General features: G+C 35.6%; 1 protein-coding gene across 1 annotated transcript in view; it reads right to left on the minus strand.

Annotated features, from left to right (window-relative positions):
• The window catches only part of LOC135216596 (uncharacterized), a 987,502-nt gene that overhangs the window by 503,109 nt on the left and 460,232 nt on the right, over positions 1–24,161 (minus strand). The window contains 1 exon segment of the mRNA XM_064251975.1: positions 22,637–22,904. Coding sequence (XP_064108045.1) covers positions 22,637–22,904 — 268 coding nt within the window.

Consider the following 24,161-nt stretch of genomic DNA (forward strand, 5'->3'; position numbering starts at 1 on the left):
ACTGAATTGTCTTTGAAATCTCGTGACTAATACTACAAGATCTACTTCACAATCAAATTTCATGGATTCCTATAATCTCACTACCACAATTTCAAGAATCATGAATTGTTACCATATCTGAATTACCGTACCTATCGCATGACTTGTTACTATATTTGGATCTCTTCTGAGCAATTCTTCCTAACAAAATCAAGGACTTACATTAGCACAATCTAATATCATAGGATAAACGGTAAAACAGTCTCATTCCTATTGTCTTTCATAATTTTTTACATTTACTCAACTCAACATTATACTAAGAATACGACAAGAATCAAATATATCGCTACAGTCCAAAGTGTCTATTGGTTGATTCAGTTGCAAATCCTGCAGATCACTCGGGAGACCAAAATAGTTTAATCCCTGTCATGTCACTCACCGAAAGTGTGAAGTCTACTAACGCCTCTGACTGTTATTTGGCTGTTGCTACCCGTCTCGGTATCATCATACCAAAATGTGGGGCTTCAGTTTTCATAGTTCATTTTACTCTCTCGCATAATGAAGCAGTTAAGTCATGTCAATTAAATAACACATTTTACCCTTAAGCGATGGGGCGCCTTTTTCAGGCACACTCATGCACAAAATCCACAAAAAATAAAAACACGGAAACAAAATCTCCAAACTGCTTCTCTTAAGCGGAGAAAGGGAAGTGATGAAGTGAAATCTTTAACTGAGGTCTTTATAACTGCGGTTATCAGCCATTAAATAGTAGTTCGAAAACATTAGTAATACTGGAAATAAATCCTTCACGATGTAACTCACGCTATACGCACGTACACATAAAAACTTCAAAGCAAATAAATCAAACAGCACTGATTAAATAATGTTATTTACGACATACTTGGATAAAAATAAAAATAAAACGCTTTATTTACAAGGACTAAGAAAACGCTCTCCAATATTCTCATCATTGTTGGCCTTAAAGCAACACCATCAAACCACGTGCATTCGATGCCAGTCCCCTCTTTGACAATAATTTACAGGTGATGATGGCTTAAATGCCTTAAAAGGTGACAGTTTTATACAATAATATAAAATATTGCTTATCTTACTTATATACCTACCAGACATAATTTGTTGACAAAATAAAAATATATTTTTCGTTTACTCAGTCACAATAAAGTTAATTTTACCGCATTATAACGAATATCTAGCCTTTTCTGAGGTTTCTAATTTTCTTTTTCAAATTTATTTTAAACACTTTTCCATATTAATTTAAACAGTCTAGAATTACAGCCTGAACTACGAGTCCGTGCATAACATGGAAAACTGTGTAGTCTGAAAATAAAGCAAGATATATTATACCAGGAATTAATTTCCTTGTGGAACCATTCAAGGAAATCCAAGCTACATAAAAGAGTGAATATTAAACACCAACTACTGGAAAGCGGAGTGTGAGGCATTAAATAGAATTTCCTGTTTCCTGGTAAGACACATCTGGTAAGATACGGTTACTACAGCAAGACAAAAGGAAAAATGTAGAAGAGGAATGAGATGAAATAGGAGGGTTAAGCCTAAGCTCTGAAGAATGACAAGACCCGCCTCGAGCAAATGACTGTAGCAGTTCCCTCCTATACAGCATGATAGGTCCTGCGGACGTCCTTTTAATTCAAAATCACAACGCATCCTACAGTAATCGTTTCTGACGGCATAGGATCCGTTTATGTTCTTCAAATTTAAGCGAAAGCCATAAAAAACGAGGAAATGAATATGGACGACTGATCAGTAATGAGAGATCCCATAAAATTAAGACATACATAGAGTTTTACCTGATACAGGAAGAAAGCTTACACTAGAGAAAAAAAAACATTGGTATGTGTAAATACAGTGCCTAAATCTACCTTCAGTAAAGACGGCAGCTAAGACAGGAAATAAATGCGCAAATACAGGCATCACTAACTCATTCTTTCTTGGCGCTGTATTAGTATATATGGTATAAAACTGATAATTTCCTAATGAAAAACGACTAAAATACCATTTCATCAACCACTACTAGACTGTGTAAATCAGTAGTAAATATAAAAACGTAACGCCCACATTCGTAAAATTATAAACTATCCTGATGGTAACATACATAGCAAAACATATATGCCTATACAAAATGCATATAGGAAGACATTTAAAATTTCATATTTACAAATTTAAACTATACATTTATGCACATCCCGCATAACTACATATTCAAGTACTCATGCATGTACATATCTGCACTCATAACCAAACCCCCTCCTCACTCTTTCTCTCTCACACACACATTTACACATACCATTATATATATTATATATATAATATTATATATATATATATAATATATATAGATATTATATATATATATATATATATATCATATATATATATATACATATATATATAAATAAATAAAAACCCCAAATAACGTATTTAATAGGTTCGGACTTGTTCCTTATTGCTTTGCTGTGTAGGTGACTTGACAGATGGGAGTATCATATATGTTTCCCTTTAGGTGTGAGCTATTCTTAGGTTTAAAAGTAATTTGAAATCAATGCATTATTTGCATTTTAACATTTGAAAGTATAAAAAATAAATGTCATGTTTGAAATTTAGACATACCACACACATACCCACGCTGTCTATATATATATATATATATATTATATTATATTATTAATATATATATTTATATATATATAGATATATATATATATATATGGAGAACGCCACTATTCCATTATGAACTTTTCATCTTGTGGTAATAATCTTTGAAAGTAATAATGTTTAGTTGATTTTTTCACATTCACGAAATATACCTTTTTCAATACTCTACTTACGTACTCCAAACATAGCAACAGAAAATACACTCATGAAGGAGTTGGAGTTTTAACTGATTTGAGGTTCATTACAAAATATAATAAATATATGACGACTCAAAGACTACATACAGTGCTTTCATAGCATTACGCACAAGATCCATAAGTAAAGTATGAAAAAAATAGGGTAACAATTACTTCACGAGAAAATTAATTTTATCCTAAACTAAAAACCTCGAATTTTATGCCAAAACTGCATGTATTATTGTAGTTTTGTCGATTGAAAAAACTGTACATTTTTCATAAATCCCTAGGTTTTGATTGATATGTTACAAAACTATTTTTTTTAGTCAAAACCTAAATATTTTTACGACTTACTTGAACTCACACGAAAGGTCTCCTTCGTAAATTTACACCAATGCGACCTACCGTCTAAACGTTAAAGATATAAGAACCAAAACTAAAAGATATACTAATAGTTAATAATGGCAATAACCTCCACAGTGAATAATGAAAATAATAATTACCTGGATCCATGAAGACTACGATCTTTACAAGATATTATCACTACTCTTTCATTCAAAATTCCGCAATCTAAATTAAATAATTCTGTTGAAGTAAATTAATGCCTAGTCAGTGAATTAATAATATCCCCACCTTGTACATGATTAAGAAACTTTTCAATCTTAACGAGTGTAATGCTGTACAGTTCATCCCTTGCGAAATATTTTCATACCCATATAAATACAGACCCCCGTTAGAGCCTGTATTTATATGTACAGTATAAGAGAGGAATGCAAAGAAATTGTGAAAAAGTGGAAAGAGCTTTCTCATGATCATTATATTTTTTTTCTATGGTGCAAGTAATATTATAATGATCTTTTCATTATCTTGTTAGCAACTGAAGCCTTTTATTTGATAATTTTTCTGATCTGGTATTTTTCGTTTTCTGTGAAAGAAAACCTTCAAGGTCACCGATAATACGAGTAGCTCTGTCTTTCGGTGGTCTCGGTATAAAGCTGTGCGAGCCGCGGCCCATAGAGCTTTCAGCCACGACCCGGTGGTGACCTGTTCTATAGCGTTCCCAGACGCACGATTATGGCCAACTTTAACCTTGATTAAAATGAAAACTACTGAGGCTAGAGGGCTGCAATTTGGTGATGATTGGAGGGTGATGCTCAACATAGCAATTTGCAGCCCTCTAGCCTCAGTAGTCTTCAAGATGTGAGGGCGGACAGACAGACAAAGCATCTCAATAGTTTTCTTTCACAGAAAACGAAAAATACCAGATCAGAAAAATTATCAAATAAAAGGCTTCAGTTGCTAACAAGATAATGAAAAGATCATTATAATATTACTTGCACCATAGAAAAAAAATATAATGATCATGAGAAAGCTCTTTCCACTTTTTCACAATTTCTTTGCATTCCTCTCTTATACTGTATATATAAATACAGGCTCTAACGAGGGTCTGTATTTATATGGGTATGAAAATATTTCACAAGGGATGAACTGTACAGCATTAAACTCGGCTTATTAACAAAATGACGGCCAACTTGGACCCTCACCCCAGAGTGCCGTCTTCTCTTTTCTCCGGTTAAGCTACTATTAAATAAGCTTAAAATTCCCAATCTCATACGGTGGGGTGGGGGTTCGTCTCTATGAATGAAACATGAAATCGGTTGCAGTTTCTGTTTCCAAATGTCTCGAAAACGAATGGATACATCAACGTTAAAATCACACAGCAAACAAGTCGGACATTTGCCTTGAGGGGAAGGGGGTTTCTATCCCAGTGTAAATACGGTTAAAGTGACGCCGTCCGTGAGGAGCGAAAGCAGAGGTAACAATTTGATATTAAGAAAAACTCACATACCATACTGTTGCGGCTGGCGTGGTTGCATCAGGGTGAAAACAAAAAAATGACCAGAGTCGAGAATGGGTGGATAGATCGATACGGGGTTTGTGATACTGTTCTCAACTTAGATAAGTAGGGGTGCTCGTTTCGAGACTTTTTGCCGTTACAGTTACAAAGGCGCGGCAAAGATTTCGTCATTTTTAGTACCATTAGCAGGTCCTATGTCAGAAACAGCAATAGGCATACTAATCTATACCGTACGAAATATCAATAAGAATAAACATAGAAAGAAAACCCACACACCATTCACCTGGTTACACATCCCTCGAACAAACAATAAGAAATACTTTTCCCATGCACAGCACTGCCCAATCTATGAAGTTGGGTAATCTTCTTTAACTGATTTAATTTTTTTTACAAATAACTTCCGAGAGCGATTAAAGGACGTATAGTCTTAGAAAAGCCACATTAATTGTTAATGTCCAAGTAACTGCAATATACTTTTCTAGGAAAAAAAAGTTACAAGAAAAGTACTCAGGCACTTTGGAAAAATGGGAAAAACCTAGAAAATGCTGGATGTACTTCCTCAGACAGAACGTGAGAATGCAAAATGCAAATGACAAGGATGGCTCGCAGGGTGAATGGAAATATGGATAAATGGACTGCGGCCCAGTTTCACAAAGGATGGGTGTTTTAGACTGCACTTGCACGAAAATGACCTGAAGAGAAAATCTGAATTGAAACACTCCTTTACCAACAAAATGATTTAAGGGAAAGGAAATGGCATTTGAGGGAAAAATAAAAATGACATCATAGGTGAATTTAAAAGCAGGCATTTATATTTTTCGAAATAGAGAGAATCAGAATGAAAGAGATGCCATTAACCTGCCAAAACACATTTATCACTTTTGGCTTCGTCAAATGAATAGCGAATTCGATTCACGAAAAGATTATATGCTAAATGCAAGTTAAAAGAATGTCTGTTTGACCTAATATACGATCAGTAAAACAATAATTTCCATCTTTATACGCAAACCATCGTTTGTTTTTTTTTTTTTTTACAATAATTGGGAGGAGGAGGAGATTCAGATGGAAAGATAGTGTAGCTAATGACATGCGGGAAAAAAGGCTAGAGAACAGGATATGCAAGACAGAAGAAGGAGAAGGCTTACACGGATCAGCAACCCTAAACAGCGAAGGGTAAAGGCTGAAGACAAAGAAGATTTTACAATGATTTCAAAAGGGAGCTGTAAATATATTTCGATTCATTTCAAACGGGAAAAATTATTAAAACACTAAAACATGAAAAGGTCAATTTAAAGCTCATAACCACGCAATGACCATCGCACAGGACAATCGGATATTACCGATGGAAACTATCATGGGACGAATGGCTCTTCGGCCGTCTCTCCTACTACTTCTATTTGGCAGCAATTGTTACCGAGCACATTGAAAATGGTACCTGTAAAAGCAATGTTACAGGAGAGGCGTCGATCCCTCGTGAATATGTCACTCAAGAGGTAAATCCAGAGAGAGAGAGAGAGAGAGAGAGAGAGAGAGTGCTACTATCATTCGATCACAACCAGAGCAGCACCTGTCCCCAATTCCCACGCCACCCTACCCCACCTGACTCCCCCAGACACGAGCACGCACACACAAACATACGCTGGTCCGAGCTAAATTTAGAACGGAAGTCAGCAGCAGAGGGAAGGGAAACTTCCCTGCTGCTCTTTTGGCGTTTCCCAAAATAGAACCTGGTCCATTGCATAGGGATTTTCTGTGGGAAATTACTTTTACCCAGATGGCTGACCTCTCCTACTCCAAGTTATCCTCTCTCTCTCTCTCTTCTCTCTCTCTCTCTCTCTCTCTCTCCTCACGTTCTCTCGCCGATCTCCTCTCTCTCTCTATCTCTCCTCCTCTCTCTCTCTCTCTCACGCATATCCATGCCATACTCTTTATGGTCGTTTCTTTGTCATATTCCCTCTCCACGAATTTTCCCTTGAATTTCACCCTTTTTTCCTTTCTTGGATATCCATTTCAATTATATTCATATGTCCCATCTCCTTTTCTTCTGATGTTCGTCTTTAAATATCTATATTCCTTGGGTATTCATTTGACTGTCAGTCGCATAGTTTCTCTCATATCTTATTTCATCCATTTCAGGCATACTCTTGGAACTCTCTCTCTCTCTCTCTCTCTCTCTCTCTCTCTCTCTCTCTCTCTCTCTCTCTCTCTCTCTCGTTTCATTCTCTTCTGAGTATTTTCTCTTCCTGGATAATCTGCGCTATATCTGAGCATAGATATTGCAGAACGTTAGCGAAATAACTTGCGTGAGCGACCACTGCATTGCTTTTAGCTCGATTAATTCCCTTTGGATTCCATTACTGTTGACTGAATGCATACATATAGACATTCGTTTAATCTATTTTCATCTGGATATGTCGTGGTAATGCTTTATCGACGATGAATTGTGGCCAAAAGGAAATAAGAGGAGGAACTTCATTAGGAGGAGACTCTCTCTCTCTCTCTCTCTCTCTCTCTCTCTCTCTCTCTCTCTCTCTTACCTGTTGGCTACACCATTAATTAATATACGGTTTCATTTCGGGGAAGTTCCCAGAGCCCAACGGATCCTCCCTTCCATCCCATCTTTTGGGAAAAGCGACCGTTTCAGGTACCTACTCAATTAATGTTTGATAATTCCACTTTCTCAATTTATAATAATCGTTATAGATGGGTTCTTTTGTTTTGATCATATTTCTCCCCAAATGGATGCGGCGATTCAATCTAAGAGGATTAAAAAGTCATTTACTTCAAATTCTGAAATACGTTTTGACAAGACTAAATGCGAGTATATATGAATGCAAATGCTGGTCGGTCATTCTTTTTGGAAGCTGGAGGCATGTACATTTGTCAGCATGAGCCAGTCTTTCAAAATCCACACAAAATCACTTACTTACACTTACATAAAGATTTATATCCGAGATTAAATTATTTGAAATATGTAGCAGAAGGAAAAAATCTAATTTGTATTTTGTGGTCGTATGAGATTACTTTTGATTTTTGTGAATTTACCTCTTTCGGATAGGTAATACTGCCCTCATACACTAAATACATGCCACATTTCATACATAACGATCTTGCAGACAGTATATATACATATATATATATATATATATATATATATATATATATATATATATATATATATATATATATATATATATATATATATATTACAAATGCATAAACACCCACCAGGTATGTGCATATATAGCAGGAATGAAAGTAAAGTTTAACGTCCAATAAAAGTTTTGTCAAAGGAAAACTTAAAAACACGTGACTACATATGAAGAGTCGATGCTTAAAATAGAACGACGAAAAACCTCTGAAATTATTTAATAATGTGAATTTGGGCATCATACCCGAAAAGGACGTTTGTCTTAATGCCCTTATCCAACAACGCATAAAAGGATAAGTGAAGAAAATATCTATAATGTCTTACAACGAAAGCGGCAGTGACAGGAGTTCTTAAAATGTGAAGCTATTTATATCAAGGATCCTATTCTTTAACTTGGCTGTAGATTATTAGAAACAATTTGTAAACTGTGAAATCCAACAGGGATGATCTGTGGGATGAGGTGTTAGTTTGGGTGTTAGCTACGGTCAGAGGGTAGCAACTATGTGTCAGCTTAGCTCGACGTGGAATTGGCTGAAAGAGACAGAACATTTCAGAGCTTGCACATACAATATTAAAAGTAATATTGATGTGTTTCCTGATGGCAGTGACCTCAATGGAACAGGGGCATAAATATTTTATGTAGGAAACAAGACACCAAAATTACTTGTCAGCACAAAACTCTACAAAAATACGGTGCCCGAAAACATTACCACTATTCTAAATCCGTAAAAATTACTAAAAACCAAGGCAACTAATATACAGGCTTTAAGGACAACCATATGCTTACTTTAAGAGGCAAGTTTCGTCATTGACATTGGTTGGTCTTTTTAAAAGTAAGGCGTTAGAAATATAAACACCAAAATATTGACAGCGGAGAGAGAGATACTGGATTTTACTATTATGTATTAAGGAGACCACGCACAGGAAAACGAACCAGAGCAATGAGAAAGGCACGTGCTACATATCCGTTTCGAAGAAGAGATGAACTTAAACGTCTGAACTAATAATCAAGTAATCCTTTACATTTTACTTACAAGCTGTGTAAATCTAACACAACCACATATATATCATCATCTTTAACTACGTCAGAAGTATAAGATTATGCTCTAAAGGGACAAAAAACTCGAAGATAAGGTAGCTACTGTATACATTCATACACTGCGCATAAATGGATCAGCGTGTACGAAACGACAGCAAGTTACATCGTTTCTAATGCTACACACACACACACACACACACACACACACACCTCCCACCGAACCTCATAGCGCGAGATGTCTCCAGTATCCACAGTCGATATCACTGAAGTTTCTCTTTTCCTTGATTGGCAGATGTATTGTAAAAGTATACATTAAACGCATCTTACATATTTTCATACAATGTCTTAGCGTAATGAATATAAAAAAAATAATTCTGCCAACAGACGAAACAATATACTTATCGATTGCACTCCATGAAAGAAAAAAGTAAAAAAGTAATTATATAAATATATCAGCATTAATCACATTTTGCTTTAATGAAATCGAATATACACATACATCGTCGCCTCAAAAAGGGGAACAAAACCAGACCGCAGCTTGAGCAAATACAATCGCAAGACTGAACAAATAATCGGCAAGATCACAGGGGCTGACTGATTTAATTAACTTGATGAAGGCTTTATTAACTTCATTTGGCAATCTGTTTCTCTGAACTATATTTCCCAATCGATATATGGTCATTTTGCAGAAAGGAGACGAGGACCCTAATGCAATTAATGCGTTTCTGTTTACTTTATTCAAGTCATTATTATTCGTGATCTGCCGGATAACTAATTAAAGTTGTGCCAATTCTGCAAAAACCACAAAAACTTGAAAGATGTCATCTCACGGAAAAATACATATTCGATTAAAGGATGAAAAACTCTGTTCATCTATTCTTTTCCAAATCCTCAGGCTTCTGTTCTTAGTAGGCAAAGGATGAACTAGAGATTTAACATAGCCACAAGTATTGAGGGTAAGACATGGTAAAATAAATCTCTCTCGAAGAGTCTCAAAAAGAATTCTATTTCGTCACTGGTTCAAATATCGAAAGAAGAACCTAAGAACCAAAGGGCAAACGTTAAATTCGACTTCAAAATCCTTTCCCCGTTACACTGGGCCGTTCCGTTTTTAAACCTTGTGTGACAGATCTGGCTTTTCCTCGAGGGAGATTTCCATAACAGAACGTCCATTAAATATCAAAAGGGAAAAAGGGCATATCGTTACTGCTCTTGATGGACGAACGCCATTCCACAACGAAAACAGGTGTACACGAATAACAAAGCTAGGAAAACTGATTTGAAGTCAATAGATTTATATAATCAAATTAATCCCCACTGACGATGAATGAAGATATGAACTCGATAACCTTCTTCAGGTTCTCGAGGAGTTTGTTGCTCTGGGGAGAAAACTTTGGAAATAACTCTGACTAGCCTCGTGCCTTGGCTTTTCCGAGTAAATTATAATTACGCACAAACAACACTTCTCCAAACAGGAGCCTTCTGTTGCGAGTGGATTGCTGTAAAACGACAAGAACATCCACCCCCACTGAAATGCTTGGTTTCTCAGCTAACATTCTGGAAGGGCTGGTTTTTTTTAAGTTACTCATTCAACCATTCAATACTCTTAAAATTGCTAATTTTATTTCACGCCACAGTGGACACTTGTGACTGCCTCTTTTCTATTTCCAATCGGTCAGACTTCATCCTCCAAAACTTCAATTGTCCTGTTTCTTATGATCTCGCCCAATAAAGTGATTTCTTCTCCTTACACTTAACATTTTACTCTCAAAATATTAATCTCTAATTTATCTCTTATTTTCAAACTCTCTTTTAGCCACACTCAATATTTCAAGTGGCCCGAGGGGCTTCATATTGCGAATGGCTTTTTCTTGGGAAGTTCGATGACTTTGTTTCTAGTTCCTTGTTAACATACTTTTTACAACTGTAGTCATTTCAGTACTCTACAAAAAAATATATATCCTTAAATTTAGAAATGATTTCATATACTAGAATCCTAACTTTATAATTATCCGAGAAGGGGCTATTTAAATAATGCCATCCTTCAGTAAACAATATCTGCTTTCAAAACATTGCTAACAATCAAAACAATAAGCTGTTTTTCTATGCAATCTATATGAACAAAAGTTTGAGTGGTACCCTCCACATCTGAAAGACTTGTCATAACCTACTGTGCATATAATGATCATATCTTAAACCCAACTTCCAAACTTATACTACGTGGTGATCATGAACTCAAAGCTGTTATCTAAACCGAGTCCTTACGCTCTAAATGTCGTTAGGATTACTACAGGTAAGATGATTGTTATATTAATGCATAATCTACACTTTCGACTGCTGGGAGACTATGGAAAACTACCACGGGTAAGCTAAGTTTTGTGCAAATACTGCAAGATCAGATGCAACAGCAGGAGCGATTCAGACCGGGAAAACGGAATCTTGACCAACAATTTGAAGTCATTTCTAATTGAACTGGGCTTCTCATACCTCTCGGCAAGATCGATAGCAGCAAGATGCAGCAACAGAAATTACTATTCAACAACCGGAATTACTTTAATGTGGTAAGTCTCATAAGCTCTCAAGAGGTAGGAGACTAGTTAGAAAAATTGCGTTCCAGTTACTGATTTACAGAAAAAGTCACGTAAGAACCATGTGACAAGGAAATCCTCATGCAATGGATATTTCAATCAACATTGAGACGACCTTGAATGAATTCCTGATAATGCACTGCCATACCTTAAGGATCAAATGAACACTGCAGTTGATAGTTACATGCCTGCAAGAAGGAAACAATAACTAGGTGACTCTTTTATTAATTTTTGTTGTTGAACCTGGGGAAAAAAACTAAGGTTGCTAATCTTGAAGATACGACAGCGGATGATTTTACTGTTACTTTCACTGAATCTGGCATTTTTGATGAAGAATCGAGGAAAGTTTTATTCCACATGAGGCCAAAGTTGAACTTGGTAGATACAATCACAATCTTGCAGTCGAGAAATGGTTGAAAGATACGCCAAACGACTTTGAGGAGGGGATAGTTTTAATGTCTGACCCTTTTCTCGAAAGTTTACGGAAAGCTGCCAGAGGTGAAATCGATTGTATGAAGCTTGTTGATGCTGCCAAGCAATATTCTTTTAGGTCAGAAACTATATATGCACGTGTATATATATATATATATATATATATATATATATATATATATATATATATATATATATATATATATATATATATATATATATATATATAATATATATATATATATTATTTCTAAATTAGCTCCAAGCTATCCTACGTAAATTGGCAGTTGATCTTAGAGCCATATGGGCACAGACTTAGAATTCTGAAAGGACAATTAAAACTAGTGCTTGAACCAAGGAATCACAAGGACCAAACAGCATTCTTGGATGTGTGTGTGTGTGTATTGGACAGGAATTACAAATTATGTAAAACGACTAACAGAAAAATGTGAAACATGCCAAAGCTATCTTCCAAGTTGAGAAAGAGAAACTTTGTAAGACGCCCCATTTCCCAATATACCTTCGAGAGTATTTCAGCTGACCTATTTCATTGGAAAGGACATTTTATGATATATGTTCATCGTCTGAGTGGATACCCGATGGTCCTTGAATCGTTAGATGATCTTACGTGACAAGCTTTAGCCGCGATGATGAATGTGGGTAATCCGCAAAGAGATAGTACGTATGGATAGCAAACCACAAAAGGGGTCATAATTCAAGGCAGTTGAATTTCATAAGTTCCTACAGACGAATGACATAGATTGGAGACCATTTTCACTCATTCCCCATGTGGCAACGGGCATAAGGAATGTTCATGAAGAAAGTATATTGTAGAAAAAACTTGAAAATGCAAAGGCAATGAAACATTTCACGAGGCATTAAAGAGCAAGGAAACATACAACAAAAGGAAAGATAGATCGCCAAACCAAACTGTTTTTCAGAGGGAACCCAACCTTAGATTTAGTCCCGACTAATGAAAGGCTTTCATGTCAGAGAACAAAGTTTATGTAGAATCAGTAAGGAGAAATACTGCTTGAAAAGGTAACAGAAAATATATTTAAAATACCAAAGGCGTGAAACAATTCGGTTTTGGAGATCACATCCACATCCGAAATCGTTTTGAAAAAGAATAAGGCAGGGAGGGAGAAAGCGGTAAGATCGACCTAGGAATTGAAGCTACCAAATTAAAAGTTAGGGTGGAAAAATCGTCGCTTTCTTCGTAAACATGAAGGGCGATCAGAGGAGGATGAGATTTTCCTACAAATGATTTCAGTTAAGAACCTTTCCCAACTCGGCAACCACAGAGGAAGAAGATGACAGTATTTTTGTACCGAAAGTTACTGAAGCATTTATGTTTTGCTTGTATTTACCGTACAGTGGTAGGACTGGAAAAAAAGTTCAGATGCTGTAGCTTTCGTTATGTACTATTTAATTAATGAATGTCGCGTTAATGTACAATGGATAAATGAGATGGTTGTTACAAACTGGTATCATGAACAAGGAATAGTATATAACAAACCCCTATCATAGCTTAGGTTTAGTCACACTCCATCTTTCTGTCATAGGACTAAGGCATATACGTTCATAATTCAGAATAAAAGTAAACATTTTCGATACACCGATTTTTATTTATTTTTTTTTTTTTTTTTTTTTTTTTTTTGTTTGAGTTGACTGTAAATATCCGCATCCAAATCACTGACGGTAAACGTGATTAGGGAAGCTCGTACTATCCACCAACCGCCAAGAGATATAAAAAGCTAGATGAAAAAGCTTCGATATTATCTGAAAGGGTGTACCAAGACGAAAAGAACTTTCATTAAGACAGAACTTACGCTCTAATGGAAAATTTCTTAGGGAGACTCGTCTCAAAAAAAGCTCATATAACGAGATATCAATTTACAAATTCTCCACATTAAAGTGAAGTGGTAAAATTTAATATAAACCCCAATATAATCTATATATATATATATAATATATATATATATATATATATATATATATAATATATATATATACACAGAGAGAGAGAGAGAGAGAGAGAGAGAGAGAGAGCGCACTGCTGGATTATGGAAGGTCGAGTTTTGGTCTAAATAATCCTAAGCGAAGGAAGGCCGGTATTAATTAAGAGTGACATTCAGAAAGTGGATAGAAGAGAAATCCGATTTACGATCTATAAATCCCTCAACAAAACATTCTATTACCGCCTTTACTCATATCGCGCAGATGGTCCAAACAAATTCTGTCTTATGCAGCAGAAAGCTCATCGTTATGTACATTCTATCTGCTCGATTTAATTAAGGCTCGGTAAAATTAAATGAATTTACAAAAGCCATTAAAAAAACACCAAGTACCGAAAAAGCAAACGAGCTCGTTCGCTTCTCATAATAAAAGCCCAACAAGAACGCACAGCCCGATAAAAAAAATGCATTTCCTGAAATAGCTCTGCAATTAAAATTAAACATTTCAAATTGAATTTCCGCCTATAAGAAGTCTCGAAAGAAAACCATTAAGAACAACAACGGCTACACAATTTACGGAAACAACAATGCCCTATTATTTATTATAATTTTGACAAAGACTTAAGCCAGTGACATGAGACACACTATACAAAACTGTTACAACAGTGCAGAAAATTAGATGCAAGGCTGCAAGAGATAGTAGTAACAGGAAGGTTTAAATCCAACTGGGACTGTAAGGGAAAATGATTTAACCAAGCACGAAGCCCATTAATCAGCTATAATTAAGATTTATAACATCCTCAATAAAAAAGCTAAAATTTTATGTTTGTCATAGCCAAAATCTGCTGCGTTGTAGGCAAGAAAAATCGATATCTATCATTACTGAGAATGTGAGCACACTTACGTATGAAAACACCAACCGAAAGAACAAATAACGCGATAACAGCAAATACTGAAATACAGTAATAACAAGCAACTACAGTAATAGCAAATTACTAACGACAAATTGAAAATGTTCAACTCCCATAACAATACAAAAGCACCATACACAGATACCTCAAACCCAAACAGTCGTTGTATATACAAGGAGACAAGCTAAGACTGCCTCCATTTAGCTGTATATAGTAGTGTTTTAAATTTATGGTTATTGCTAGCTGAACATACAAAAGCCCAATCGCCTACCTTGGGCGACCATGAAACTAACGTCAAATTACACAAACGCACTTTACACTTAATTTCGGGAAAGGGGAATTTTGCTTCTCTTAAAACTACAAGAGCGAAGAGACATAAGACACTTTTTATGTATATAAATGTTCGTGTATATGTACACTGTTAATACACATAGCAGCCATGGAGGGGTGTAACTATTAACAGAAGAGCAATTGTCTTTTCCTTTCTTCTGATGTGTATGTATGTATATATATATATATATATATATATATATATATATATATATATATATATATATATATATATATATATATATATATATATATATATATATATATATATATATATATATATGTATATATATAATATATATATATATCTATAGATGACTATTACTATTACCGCATAAACAGAAGTTACATGTAACTGAAACTATAAGCAAAATAACAAGTACAACAGTAAGATCGTGAGCTTAGTGTGTACCGCACCCTGAAGGGTCACGTTCGCAAGAAAATTCAAATGAATAAACATAGCTATCTATGCAAGTTTTACATTTCATAGAGAGTATTTTTTTCTTTTATGCCACCTGCCAGTAATCCATCAGGCTCAATCGAATTTTTTAATGAAAACCAACCAGCAGATTAACCAGACTAGCAGCCTCAATAAAAGACCTCTCTTAAATTAGGTTCGAAAATTCACTTGAATTCGTTTTCAACGCTACGTTTTTTCCAAAAATTTAAAAAATACGGAATATATACATTTCAGTATCCGGATGAATAATATTATTTCACACAACACCAATAATAATGCTAACAATTACCTTAAACACATTGGTACGAACCCACTTACTTCAGATGCATGACAGAAAAGGAAGCAGGCTACCAACCAGGAGGAAGAAGGTGAATCGAATTTGTAATGCAATCAAATATAAGCCGGTTCTTCGGCAATGGAGAAGAAAAAGGATCTGGTATGTAAGAGGCTAAGGGTGGCATTTCCCTTCTCTGTCACACAGCCGAGAAGCTGACCATAAGACAAGATTAATAAAATCATATTTGTAAACTATTTCACCATTCAAGCTTATTACGAGTAACCAAAATATTTATAAAAGTGATTAGCTTATTACGAGTAACCAAAATATTTATAAAAGTGATTATCTTTATTCTTCTCATGATTATGTAAAATCGTTTCTCAAACTCTTACAGGAACAAAAAATTTGAATATATAAATGAGACATACGGACACAGTTTCATGTGACGTTATCTGCAAAAATAGAGGCCACGTTTCTTTTACTTACTTTACCCTGAAGAGGTGTTCATTCAGCACATGCAAGTAAATGACAAAGAAATCATTTCAGTTCTTAAGGTATATATATATATATATATATATATATATATATATATATATATATATATATATATATACACTGAAAAAAGGATGATCCTCCTCTATTTACACAACGTGTGAGGTTTGAACTACCGATGGCAAATTTTATTCTTGAAAGAATCTTTACGCGTGTTAAGTGTTATTAGTAGTATGTTCCAACATATTGCATGCGATAAATTTGAATACTGGCATTCGGCTTTCAAACTGACATTAAATACAAAAAAGCTTTCAACGCCACGTTATATGAACGAAGAGCTTCGAGGTAAAAGATGAAAAAAGGTTAACATTTACCAGTCGAAAAACACCAGCATCTGCCTGGAGTAAGCATACCAATACCTTGCAGCAATGGAATAGACGACGGGCACGAAATAAAATCACTTGTATAAAATTAACTTCGATAAAAAAAAGTGCGGTCTTTCATCACATAAACAAATGCTAAAGTTGTCGGGAGGGAGGCTAAAACGTTATCATTCCGTCAATACTCCAAAACGTATATTTTGGTATTTACGATGAAGCATTAAGTAGGATTATTTTTACTCTAAGAATCCAGACTCATAAAAACATTTGTATAAAATAAATGACATCTAATATCTTTTAAGGTAACCTAATATAATCACAGTAGGAGAGTAATATTGACCCTCGTGACTAACATAATTCACACTAAAAAGTCTATATTTATCAGAAAGGAGAGGGAATTATAACTGTCAAGTTTCCGAGGAAGTTTAAAGGGGGCAAACTTTTCAACATATTCCTTAAACATAAAAGCTTTTATTCGATATGCAATTATAGCGGAATGAAGTCATTTAAATAATATTAATTGAATACCTCCAAATGAAAAGATAGGGGCGTTCAACATCCCCCACCCCCCAACCCCTTTCATTCAGATTTCTTTAGATCAGCTGGTATACACGAGCCTCTACTCAATTGATTCAATGAACATAGCTATAAAACCAATGAGGTCACAGCAGCCTCTGCAAATGGCCTTGGCCACTCTAGGGTCCAAGCGTCCACTAAAGCAAAATGTCTTTCATTTTACTTATCAATCTCCTGGCTTTGATTTGTTCACATCTATCGATTTTTACCGGTCATTGCGTAATAATACTTCTCTGCTTTGTTCTCGTTTTCACAGTGAAGCCTTTACTGTGATGCTTAGCTACTTCATGTCCTTCTGACTTGTTCTACAAAAGTCTATGTTCATCATCATCATTAATCAATAATAGCCCAAGTTGGAAGCCTACCGATATGGATAGTGCACCTGGACCTAAGACGTGGAATGGAGAGAGAACTACTTACTAAATGGCGTAGTGAAAAACAGGCATAATATTCGCATGGTAGATAATTAATGCTACACAACTTTCCAACATAAGTTGCAAAGTTGGTAATAGATTCTAACACAAGAGATATACGAACTCATGAAAATGACAAGAGTATGCAGGTCATGACGTTCAACTGAAACTGGCTTAAGTGGGGTGGCTAGAAGAAGAAGTAGCTTGGCGGAATTCAGCAGTAGCGAGGAAAATTGGATACAGGACCAGAGGCGAAAGGAATCGGCCTTTTTTCACACCAATGAAAATAAAAAAAAACAGTTAAATATCATAAGAAACTATAGAGTAGCTGATTACTTCGTTCAGTTATGTTAAAATAACTTTAATAAAGTCTTATATGATAAGATCAAACTGCAATGTTAAAATAACTTTAATCAAGTCTTATATGATAAGATCCATCTACATGAAATTTGAATTCGTGGGACGCATAAAAATAACCCTATATAAGAAGGTTCAATTGTCAGGGTGATGAACAAAAGATTAATACGCGATCTAGCTGTCTTGATAATACAGAATAACACTACTATGCATGCAAAGCTAGACATCAGTAGGATATACAATGGCTAATGGCTCTTAAAGTCATTCTGCATTAAAATAATCACGTACTCCAGACCTATAAATGTTACAGCCTAAGCATTTGCCTGGGAGAACTACAAGGATAAATATTTGAAATGGTACAAGAAAAATGACTGACTAGATATAAATACTAAAAGGTTTAATGTGTACCTTTCTACTTAAATTACGGAAATGGAATACTGCAACGACTTCCGTGGAGTAAACAACTGTATTTTGCCTTTGCTTACAAATCGACAAAATCTCGTTTTCATTTCTACAGAAGAGCATTTCCTTATATTTTGATAAAAAAAAATGTCTGACAACTATAAATATGAAAATGCAAAGGAAAATTGTATTCCCCACATTTCTTTTTCAATAATATCATTCAGCTGCTTTTGTTACATCAATACTTTTAACACCAACCCCTTTCCCATTTGACTCTTTTATTTTAATTCCACGCCAAGTTCCTGTGTTGCGTCAACTTGAAAGAGCGAAGTCAATTGCAAAATTTAAATCGTGAACTGCGGAAGAAAAAAGTTTACTCTTTTTCCAATAAAAGTTCATTATTTTTTAACTGCTTTGTCAACCTGAATGCCCATTTTTACTTAACAAAAAACACGTTCGGTAAACTTGCAAAGAGGAAACTGAAATTTACCCTTATTCAGTGAATTAAGAGAGGGGAGAATAATAAACAGAAATTAATATAAGTATATCAAGTAATGGCATTACAGCATTCGCAAAACCTGTTGAATCTAGGATTCAAACCACTTACATTTTCCATATTACCATACAGTTATTTTAATTAAATACGCATTCATACAAAATTATAACAGAAATGCGCGTGCCATGTATGTATGTATGTCATCTTCATGTGTTTAAGGGCAGCGCTATAACCATATGTGAAGTATTTTCAATGTGTAATCTAGAACTATTTAATACCTCAGACGGGCTTTTATGAAACTATCAGGCGGTTATCGCATGAGAAACTTGTTAGTCAGTGTTTGGTGTTAATCCGGAATGTGAACAGCCACCAAGTTATAATCCACCAAGGACGTCAACGGAAGCAGCTTGGCACCACAAGGACTGCACATGCTACTATGTCCTACAAGAGAATTACAGATCGTTATCATAATTTTAGGTAAGACAAGCGACTTAGAAAACTTTTCTCAGAGAGTATTGCCTTGAAAATAAAGTGTACTGAAGGCGTGAATGTGAAAGACTTTGAAGGTTACGAGTATTCAGCAATTTGTTTTCATATTTGTTCCATCCAACCATCTTTTAATAAGATTATCACATTCACATTCAAGCCGAATTTTCTTTCTGACAGTCAGTCAAGGAGGGGAATCTGTGTCTATCTCCAAAACGGTGCTTTGCCACTTATCGGTTCAGAAGGGCTTCGGGATTATGGGGATGATGATTTGTTTGGGGATTTATAATCGGGGGTAGTTGGGAGTCTCACAGCCAATTATTTAATCATTATCTGTGTCAGCATTTAAGGCTGTGAGGTCTTGTTGCGAACAGTTCTCATAGGCGAAGTTATTATCAAATTGTTCTGAAACCTTGGGATATGCCAATACATTTGCCTGCCAGTCTTGGGGTTCGGATCATGTCTCAATGCACTAATCACCTATTTACTGTTATCTGTTATAGTTTTTTTTTTCTTTTTTTATGAATTAAGCAGTAAAAATATTTACTGCTATTTGTTACCAATATGCAGTTCTACTCACTCCTTGTAACTAGTTGGCTCCCCCCCCCCTTTTTTTTTTATTGTACCTGGACATTTTTTTAACTGGTGCTTGCTAATGTCTTGGTTTCTGGTTCACTTTATGAGAATAATGCACATTAGGTCTAAATAAATGATTTACAGAGTCCTCTGTCCATTTTACATCTTTTGAGACAAAAATATTGACAACCAAATATCCATTTAAGTATCAATAGGTGAATGTTCTGCCCACTTGGAATGTGTTAGGTTGTGTTTACCTACATTAAAAAAATTAAAATATACACGATAGTGACCAATCGCATACATATCACAAACAGGTTGAAAACAAGTTAACGACTGTAAATTGATAACGAATCCTTGTGAAAAACAGAACAATCAAAAGATGCACTGAGTAGGACTAACGTTAAGTTGTTGACTTGTGTTCAACCTGTATGTGATTCTGTATGTGATACGTGTGCAATATGTTGCCCACGTGTGTTTGTGACATGTTACGTAACAATGTGGACACGTCTTTCGATTCCTATAACTTCAGCCGTATTTGGATTTAAGACGACAATGACAAGCAAAAAAATCTTTAACATAATGAAGACCATAAAAGCAATCCACCTTGAGCAATTTCCGATGTTCCATTCATTAAAGAAAATGTATATAGGACATTTATAAGATCCCAAGACTCTTCTGGACTTTTGTTAGAACATTCTGTTAAGCTGCTGAAACTTCTTGAAGAGAGCATCATCTCACTTCCTTTTGACTTTCAAGTCTGTTGAGCCTTGGGCCAAAAAGGGGGTGCTATATAATAACGAGGTGAAGGGTAAGATTTTATTTTGGTCCACAAATTCCTTTTATGTTACCTTTGGACAAGCGCATTGTCTCTCATATCACCCGCACTCCTTCACAACAGTTTCCCAGAAGCACATAAAAGATCTTCCCTATATATCCCTTATGTTAAGTTTAGCCTTCTGTAAAAAAAAATTCAAAATACGTAAAAGAGAATCTCCAAAGAGTTTAGCAAACATTTTCAGCCTTTGAAGATCCAGGTCAACTACAGGATTCATTTACCCAAGTCAAATATGTGGAGTTCGGAGGGTAAACGTGAATTTCCCGAACAAAAGGTAATGAATCAAGAATCCATCTTAATCATGGTTTCTACCAACATGAAAAGCCTATCTCCATATTCAAAGTTCAAAATCAGCGTAATACTGACAACAAGAATATCCAAAGATATCTATTATATAAAAAAAAGACTAAAAACCATGGCTGTACTACAAAACACATATTTCATACTCATAAAATAAAAGGCAACAGGTAATGGCTACATTCTTAGCCAAGGCAAAAGCAAAACTTTAATCACGTTAAAAGACAGCAGGGGAGCTACTAGATCAATAAGGTATGTATAAACATAAATAGAACAATTCTTGAAAAGCAAAATTAGCACGAACAGTAAACATCTAGCCAAACATACCCTACACATAATTCGCAAATAAGTGAGTGTCTTCTGTTACCTAGGCAACGTATCACCACTTCATTTTCTATATATATCATTTACCTACAGAATGCGTGGCCTTCTTGTCGAATAGTTTTCGGTTCCGCTTTGACTCTCACTAACAATTCGACTGTCAACTGGCTCCTTTCGTCAAATCACGTGATCATTATCCCCGGTATTTTCATTCCCCGTGAGTTTTAGAATCTGGAAATAATTCAGCAGATTCCAAAACTATCTGTCTGTCCGTCTGTGTGTCGTAATAGTTTTTAATTTCCTGACTCACCTGGTTTCCCTCTTCATCATCATTCATTTTCATAATGGAAACGTAAAGGGCGCACGAACGTCCCTCATCAGCAAACTGGTTTCCTCAAAGGATATGAAAAGGTTTTGAGGATTTTTTGCTCTCTTTTATTTTAGGAGTTTATCTTCGACTTTAGTAAATATATGGAAAATATTTTAAAACCTGCGACCGATGGGGAGAGAAACACATTTGCAGCCCAAATAGAAATCAGAAAATAGGAGGCAAAAAGGGTTAAGGGAACAAAGAAACAATATATCACCACTTGAAAGATGGAAGATTACAACCCAGGGACACAGTAAGCCGGAAGAGAATGTCCTAGTTTGGGGTCAAGGAAGAAAAATAAGTCTCCGAACCGTGAAATTACTGATTAATAGTAAGTGGAAACAGTTTACAACGGTAATAGTAATACAGTGCAGGCCGGTCCCAGCTATTTTGGTGTTTTACCGTAAGTGGTTAATATTGCACTATACTGCAGACAGCAAGACAGGCATTTAGTTGGGGGTCAAACCGATGCAAGACCTGACGTCATACCCGAGGACTGGCAACTAACTCTTTATCTCTCTCTCACCAAAACATGACGACGAACGAACGTGACATTACCCCTCCCACCCAGGCAAAGCCGACTCAACGAAACCATCTCAGGAACGGTTTACTGGAGCGAAGCGTCAACCAATAGAAAAAAATTGATAATGCCTTTTCTTTACTATTACTAATCATATTATCACTTTTATTTTAATCCTATTTTAATTAATAAATACTACAATAATTTCCAATGCTGGAATTATAAAATGATAGCTGGCCAAGTGTAATAAGCACCTTACCTTGCCATTGTTAAGCTGTTGAGTAAGTGGGCCACCTGTGGGCTGGTGATTGCCGCCAGGTGGCCCCCTTGCGATACGCAGGAGGCTTCAGCGGCTGACCAAGTGACGCGCTGCTCCTGAAGGAGGTAGCAGTGACTCTCTAAGGCCACCCAGCCCCAACCACACGCTCGTGAGGCTTCACTCAAGCCCTCGGATTCTACCTGCACGCCAACACTGTTGTCGTCAACGGTCCTCACGCCCACCACGCTGGACATGGACGTCAGCGATTCTGATGGAAGAGAAAACAATAGTAACAATAATTACATGATGCTACTGACGATCATAAAGGAAAATAAAATAAAAAGAAGCATTGTTAAAACAATACCATTATGTTATGTATATGTTCATGCTAACGATGAAAACTCTAACAGATCTGCGTTAGCTAAGCTAACTCATGTTTTCCGACAAGAAATGAAGTCGAAAATCAGGGGTTTACAGCGTTCTTCTTCGGCACTCAGTACTCCAGTATCATTTCACAGTACTTATGATAAGTGATATCGTAGTTAAAAGACAATTTCAGGTTACTGTGTGATGTATTACAAGAGAAATGCGTCAAGGCGATATTTATTGCAATCTGCCAACTTTTATGGTGAGACTTTAAAGTATGCATGTATGTATGTATGTATGTGTGTTTGTGTGTGTGTGTGTGTATATATATATATATATATATATATATATATATATATATGTGTGTGTGTGTGTGTGTGTGTGTGTGTGTGTGTGTAAGTGCGTTCAAGCAGCTTTCATACAATATTTTACTTATGAACAACACATCAGTTTTTTCCAGTCGCAATGAATAACATCCCTACAGGCTGAGTCCGATATACATTGGGAAAAACCAAGTATCGATTGCTATAAGCCCTGGTATTCATAAAAGAAGAACTAGGGACGAATGAAATAATAAAAATAGTGAGCAAAAGTATACCATGAGCTGATGCAACAAATTTCCCTCAGATCACAAAAAATATAATCCTCAAAATTGACATTACACAGGGACTACAATAATCAACAGAGGAACTGACTGCAGAAAAAATAATAATAAAAAGGACCTTTTTCAATAATGGAAACCGAAAATATACAAAAAACAGAAAATAATAACTAAACTTAGTGCTGTTTCAAATGTCAGTAACAGAGACCGAACTGAGAATATTATTTAGTAATAACCTTCCTTCCAAAAGACCACGTGTAATCAGACAGGAGGGCTGGAATTCGGCGAGACGCAAGTAATATACATTTGATCTTTAATTAATCTCTAAAGGTAATCGCATTAAGGAGACACTTTTGAAAAAATCATTAATGGATTACCGTCGGGATCTTCTTGGCTGACTCGGAATTCGCGATCGGTCTTACAGAAGGCCATAAAAGGGACTAATCCTTCTCTGAACCTTGTCAATTTTGTTCCCGGTTGGATGAACTTGAATTTCGAAGATTAACTGCCAAAAGATTAATATCCTGACGTGGGGCATTATGTGGCGACCTCAGACAT

The sequence above is a fragment of the Macrobrachium nipponense genome, chromosome 6 (genome assembly GCF_015104395.2).
Source record: "Macrobrachium nipponense isolate FS-2020 chromosome 6, ASM1510439v2, whole genome shotgun sequence".
NCBI lineage: Eukaryota > Metazoa > Arthropoda > Malacostraca > Decapoda > Palaemonidae > Macrobrachium > Macrobrachium nipponense.